Source organism: Monopterus albus, unplaced genomic scaffold (genome assembly GCF_001952655.1).
Source record: "Monopterus albus unplaced genomic scaffold, M_albus_1.0 scaffold235.1, whole genome shotgun sequence".
NCBI classification, from domain to species: domain Eukaryota; kingdom Metazoa; phylum Chordata; class Actinopteri; order Synbranchiformes; family Synbranchidae; genus Monopterus; species Monopterus albus.
Window position 1 is genome coordinate 72996 of NW_018128115.1, and position 7391 is coordinate 80386.

Below are 7391 nucleotides of genomic sequence, written 5' to 3' on the forward strand. Positions count from 1 at the left end.
TATATATATACACACATATGTGTGTGTGTGTGTGTGTGTGTTACGACAGCCAAGTCAAATTTGTCTGTCATTAGCCACAGCTGAATAGTATTTACTGATTTCACTGATGCATCTTAAAGAGTTGCTGACCTCTCCTGACTTAACCTTTACTGCAGTCCTGAAGTGACTGTGACATCACTGCTAGGTCACAGCTGAGCACAGCTAATCACAACTACTGATGAAGCTGCAGCGTTCAGTCTTTGAGCCAGAGAAACACTGATATTACCTCTTTAGGCCAGGATCATCTGTTTATAAACCCTATCTATCTATAGAACCTCAGCAAGCAGTTTCCACAGTGGCAGCTTCACATATCTTGCTTTGTCCAAACAACAGCCACAAATTCTCCCATCTAGTGTTGGCTCCTTTTCTTGAAAATGGAGTTAGACATTTTGTTTATTAGGATCAAGTTGGCTTCATGAGAACAACAGAGGCAGTTCTTCCTTTGATTGATTATCAGAAGAGCTGTCTATCAATTACAATGTGAAGACTGTGAATCCACATTCTGCTGATCCTCCCCGAGTCCAGGAGATGGTGCTGCTGTCAGCCGATTGGTTAAAGACGATGCCCTCTCTCACCGATTGGATAGAATGCTCATGTCACATCTTTAATGATCTGTTTACCTTTGGCCACATGGTCCACCTGTGCTGAACTGACATCAGAAATATCAAGCCTCAGTCCAGGTCCAGACTCCAGCCACAATCTGTTCTACAATTCAGACTGGAGCAGAAAATAAACACGATCAGATTTTAAATCCAACAGACACAGGGACAACCTCAGAGTATATGCTCGTCATGCACAGAATTAACAGTGTTAGACTGATCCATATTTATCTCACAAGTCTGAGCTGATGTCCCAAACTCTAACCTGCAGTGACATCTTACAAACATCAAGGTGGTCATCAGTGTTTTCTGAAGTCTTGATGTCAGAACTAAAGTAGGACATACAATAAAACATGAGTGAAAGTGGTCAACACACAACGAGACCAAAGACACAAGGAAAAGACTGGACTCTGTAGCAGCGCACACACATGTTGGTATTTTTATCTTTGTGAGGTCCCTCTGTGACATAAAGAAGCCCCTAGCCTCTAACCATAACCTAAACCTGGTCCTAACCTTAACCCTAAAATCAGGTCTGAACCCTCAAACAGCCCTTTCAAGGTGTGAGAACCAGTGACATCACACTACAATTTGCCCACGCAGCCAAAGAAAGATGTGAAATAAGAAAGACAATACAAAGACAAACATAAGTAAACTCTGCTAGGAATCATAGGCCAGAGCAAAAAAATAGTTTTTAGTGAGGATTTAAACTGACAGGTCAGAAACTCATCTGAGATTTGAGGGTAAGGATCTCCATAGTCCTGGGGCCACTACTGAGAAAGTGTGATCTCTCCATCAACATTGTTTGACCCTGGGAACGTCCAACAAAGAACTATTTGCTCTCAAAGCCCTACGACACTGTACAAGATCAGAAAAGCATTCTGGGTAACCAATGAAGAGAGGAAACGATGGGATATATATGGTCAGTTTGTGAGAGCCCGTTAAGAGACATAGAGCAGCACTTTGCACCATTTGGATTTTTTAGATAAAAATTTGTTGACCCCAGAATACAAAGCATTACAATATTCTAATCAGGAACTAATAAAAGCATGGAATGGCAACCTCCAAATCACTAAAAGATGGAGCCAATCCCAGCTGACAGTGGGCGAGAGGCGAGGTCCACCCTGGACAGGTCTGTCACAGGGCTGACATGTAGACAAACAACCACACTCACTCACTAGGAGCAGTTTAGAGTCTCCTGTCAACCTAAGCTGCAGGTCTTTGGACTGTGGGAGGAAGCTGGAGAGAACCCACGCAGGGAGAACATGCAGACTCCACACAGAAAGGCACAGCACATTTTTTGCACATTCAATATATTTTTCAAACTCAGTCCATCTGATTGGGTTTTGTCTCACAACATGCTGCTTTGTCATAGAAGGAACATAATCTATCAAACGGACTATAAAGATGTGGAGGAGAATATCTGAAAAGTTTAATAAGACAATGGGTTTATAAGTGACTGTACCCATATAAATAACCACAACATGTAATAACGTCTTCCTTCTATGGACAGACTTCAAATGTTGCTGGTCAGTGAATTCATCTACTGGATTCCTTGTCTGGAGAATAGAGTAGCCTCAGGATGTGAACAGTGTTAGTTTTGTAGATTAGCAATGTATTATTAATATATTGGTAATTGAAAACATCTTATTATATCTGAGCTGCTAAACATCAAAGCAGCTATGTACATACATACTGTACCTCCGGCACACAGGTAAGCTCTTCTCAAGTCAGTCCTATTAAATTTCTCCTCTGCCTCTTCAGTGTGATGCCAGGCGTAACATCAACTCATCAAAGGCTGTGTCCATATCCCAGCTGGTTTCCCAGATCTGATGTTTCCCTCTCGGTGCCTCAGACCTGATGTGTCCACAGCAGTGTGAACAGACCAGTCCAGATGTCCTCAGACCAGATCTGGGCCACCTGCGTATGTGCTCCTAGGCCCGATTCCTCTCCAACCTCTGACCGTGCAGCGCCATCAGAACGGTCAGATCAGAATCCATGTGGTCGTTTTAACGTCTCCTCCTCTGCGCATACGGCCTGTCGTCATCATTCAGCATCAGCCCCTCATGGACTGGTAACAATAAACATGGAGGAGAGCAACGGGGTCAGTGGAGAGACCAGGACGTTTCACATGTGGTGGACGTTTATAGAGAAGCTTCTGATCAGGACAAACTGGAAGGAACATATCGTAACCCAGTGGTTTGGGAGGAAACTGGGCCGTTTGACCGTCACACACACAGATGGGAAGCAGCAACACACAGATCAAAGCTGAGCATTTAGGCCTGGGATGTGGACGCAGCCTGAGCCTCCCAGACAGTTTATCTGAATGGGATACAACCAAAACCTTTCCTCCTTTCATTTAGAAGAATCTGCAGAATTGTGTGATTTTTTTAAATCCTATATTCACACTACAATACAAGGTAGAGTCTAAAACATTGGGTTGTTTTTTTATGACTATATGGTAAATTACATTAGCCTCTGAAAAACTGTGTGGAGCTTATTTGCATCACTCTTGGTGTGTAAAGGCCCTAAGTGTAATGTTCAGGCTGGTGGGCATGGACAGATTACTGAAAAGGGCCCCAACAGTCACTACAAACAGACACAAAACACAAATAGTCGTAACTACAGAGACAAAATGACTAAAAGAATGCAAAAAATACTACGAACAGATGCAAAATAACCACAAAGTTACATGTCTGTGCAGATTCTCAGTCATCCAGGTCATAGTAAGCTGAAAAAATGGATGAGAGGTGAAACGTCTTCGACCTAGAAAGTTTTTTCAGCTCACAAAGTTCTGTGTCCAGGGGCCTGTGGTCTCATAATCTGTCCATGCCTATATGTGAAGATATTTGAGTTGCTCTGTGTCTGTTGATAACAGGTTTGGATCACAGTTTTTCATCACATAATCTGATGTGTATATAGATCCTTTTTTTTTTTATTACCTGGATAGAGACTGCATGAATGAGCAGAAGCAGTGTTATGTGGGAACTGTTGTTTGCTTAACTGCATTCAGCCATCAGCCTGCAAGCTGAGCCACACACTAACCTGAAGTTGAATCATCAAGCTCAATGAGGAACATCATGAATGTCTGGAGAAAATATGGAACATGTACAACGGAACATCTGGCCCAGACAAAACCAGTCTTTAATCAAAGTCAACAAACACTGGACCTGATTTAGGAGTTGACTGATCAGAGCCATCCTGTGCAGTTACAGGATGATTAACATGATCTTTGCCTTGTCTTTTCTCACACTGGATGTCTAGCTGTGAACAGGTGATCCGGATGTGTAAACTGATGTGTTATTTAACAGACTGCTGCTAGGTGCTTTATTGAGTTTACAGTAGGAGCAGCTCAGCCTCAGATACAGCCGTAGGCCGGATGCCCCATCTGTACTTGCTGACACCCTCTGATACCCCTCTGCGGTTCAAACTACACCCTCTAACAGTACAGGCCGATGGGAAGTCACTGCTCACAAAGAATCAGGGTGTGTCTGAATCTATGCTGAACAGATCATCAGACCACGATCTCATCAGGTTTTTCTGATTACATCAGTATTTATTACCACCCTGAATACCTCTTCAACACCCTGGTACTCCTCATACCCCTCTTATACTCTCCTAACAGTCTGATACCCTCAAATCCTAGGATATGATGCTTCTAAAGTCCCAATACCTCCTGAAACCAAATCTCTGGTTCCCCATTAAATCCCTAACTCCCTTATACCCCACTGTACCCTCTGATACTTATACCATATGAAAACTTGGAAAACCTCATAATACCTTGTACTTTCTGCTACCCCTTTATGGCTCTCCATCTTATACGCTCCTGTACCCTCTGAAACCCCAGCTGGATGCTGAAAGCATCTCCTCCTCTGAAGGTCTCCTGATGCTCAGTTGTAAATAAACATATAAACATCATCTGACTGAGCCGCTTATTTTCTCAGGAAAAGATGTTTTCATATTCAGATTGTGCATGTGCCATCCCATTTGATATACACTTACCGGCCACTTTATTAGGTTCACATGTACAATTGTAGGGAAGTGGAGATTGGATATTGGTCTATAATTAGCTAGGACACCTGGGTCAAGAGTAGGCTTTTTGAGTAGAGGTTTAATTACTGCAAGTTTAAAAGCCTGTGGAACATAACCTGTTAATAGAGAGAGGTTAATCAGATCTAGTATGGATGTGTTGATTAGGGGAAAGACGTCTTTGAGCAGCCTGGTCGGGATGGGGTCCAGGAGACATGTTGATGATTTAGATGAAGCAATTGTTGAGGTCAACTCAGAGAGATCTATAGGGGAGAAGTAGTCCAAGTATAAATGAGGTCTTACAGATGTTTCTAAAACCATTGTAGTAGATGGCACATCTGCGAGAGCTGTGAGAGTGGTCCGACCAATTTTTTCTCTAATAGTTGTGATTTTATTTGTAAAGAAGCTCATGAAGTCATTGCTGCTGAGATCTAAGGGAATGTTAAGCTCAACAGCACTGTGGCTCTTTGTCAGCCTGGCTACAGTGCTGAAAAGAAACCTGGGGTTGTTCTTATTTTCCTCAATCAGTGATGAATAAAATGCGGTTCTATTATAGTTTCCTATAGCCAGTAATGTTATGTAGGTTTCTGCTCGAGTTTTACTCTGAACCAGGGCTTGTTGTTGTATGTGCAGAAGGTCTTGATGCATATTTGCATCCTCATGAAGCTGATGCAAGACATCACAGTGTCAGTGAGTTCATCCAGGTCTGGAGACGCAGCCTCAGATAAAACCCAGTCTGCGCAGCCAGAGCAGGCCTGTAGCTCTGACTTAGCCTGCTCGGTCCATCTCGTTGCTGTTTTGACCACAGGCCTCGCAGCTTTAAGTTTCTGCCTCTAGTTTGGGATGAGACCCAAGACCCGTGCAGTGATCGGACAGTCCGAGGGCTGCATGGGGGACAGAGCGATAGGCATCTTTTATTACTGTGTAGCAGTGGTCCAATGTGTTCTTGTCCCTTGTGGGACAGCTGATGTGATGTCTGCATTTGGGCCATTCATGGGTTAGGTTAGCTCTGATTTTCCCCAGATAACTATTACATGATCTACGCTGTGCAGCTGGAACCCAGGCAGCTGCATTGCACTGTCCACAACTGGTTTGCCGAGCCATATCTCCATGAAGCACAGAGCAGCAGAAAGTGAGAAGTCAGCATTAGTTCAGTTGACGAAAAGTTGTTCATCCATTTTGTTGACTAGAGAATAGAGATTCACTAGATGGATGGACAGGAGCAGCATATAGTTACCCCACTGGCGTAATTTAACCAGGGCACCCGCGAGCTTTGCCCTCCTGCATTGCCTCCAGGTCCCATAGATAGCTGCTTCTCGTCCGACTAGAAGGTCCACTCAACTTTTTCCATCCGTAAAAACAGGAGGAAGAAAGTTTGGAGCGAGCTGTTATATGTTTAAAAGCTCTTCTCTAGTGAAAGTAATTTAAGATGGATTGCAGAAAACCAACAAAAAGAGCAAAAGCACAAGAGAGCACGCATCCGTGGCACCACCTGGTCAAGTGTATGTAATACACTCAAGTCCCAGAGATAATTTTCCTTGAACATGTGAAATTGTTCTAACCTCGTACCGCTGTTTCATGACACGCCAAAGTTCTGAATGTATTTCCCGAATCCTCAGACTCTTCTAATGATACAGAATCAAAAATAATCCAATCCAGTCCAGGAAAAATATAATTTTAATCACTTTCTTGGGTCATACAGTTTCTTTTCAGTTAAACAAAGATGGTGACAGGAAATGATGTCATTTCTCTTTTTGTTGTGAAAGTTGAGCATGAATGCATTATTGAAACCTATATTGTTATTATGCAATGTATTATTGGAAATTAAGTGACAATATTATTGAAACAGTTTAAATAATACATTAATGAAGTTGAGCCGCTTTCACACAAAGCCAGAGTGACAACATCATTTCCTTCATTTCATTACAGTGGATCTAGAGCAGACCTAACAAAAGACCTAGAGCAGACCAACAGCGGACCTACAACGGACCGATGGTGGACCCACATTGGACCGACACCGGACCAACAGCAGACTAGAGTAGAACTACATTAGATCTACAGCAGATATAATAAAGACAATGAAGCTGTTTTCTGTTGTCCATCCAGCTCAGTGGTAGAAACACATTTATTCCCTTTTTTTTTTTTTAAAGAGATAATCACCACATTTATTTACATCTTCATTAACAACCAGGGACAAACAGGTCCACCGACACCACTACAGTACCTCTGTGGTCCTGGTCCAGTACCTGAAGGTTCCTGACATACCAACACCTCAGACCCAGAGTCCACTTCAGTCTCTGGACAATGACATTACATATAATCCTTCCTGCATGACTCACCTGTACAGACCCAGTCAGGTGTGATCAGGTCTGAGCTTAGAGATAAGAAACAAAAATGAACATTCGACCAACCAAAGTTCTGCTTGGTTATTCTGAATAGGGGCGCATGATCCATATTGTGTTTTCTCCCAGTCTGGATTAGATCAAAATGTCCCAGTTGGACATCAGGATTAGATCTAGCATTTTGTTTGTTCTGATCCAATCAGCTGTAGTGTTAGCTCTTGTAGCCACCTCCTCCAAAGACTGTCCAATCAGCTGCCCCCTTTCAGTAAGTCCAGGCTGTCCAATTACAGTGCAGGGGGCGTGTCCAGCAGGGGGGCATGGCTCAGAGATTCCCTCTTGTAGGTTTTTGGGGGGAGTTTGGGGACACCATGTCGGGGAGGCACAG

The 7391-nt window shown here is 43.1% G+C and overlaps 1 protein-coding gene across 1 annotated transcript in view; it reads right to left on the reverse strand.

Moving 5' to 3' along the window:
• The window catches only part of sos1 (son of sevenless homolog 1 (Drosophila)), a 65147-nt gene that overhangs the window by 14126 nt on the left and 43630 nt on the right, over positions 1 to 7391 (reverse strand). Inside the window, exon 24 of the mRNA XM_020620279.1 lies at positions 1013 to 1019. Coding sequence (XP_020475935.1) covers positions 1013 to 1019 — 7 coding nt within the window. The remainder of the gene's footprint in view (positions 1 to 1012; positions 1020 to 7391) is intronic.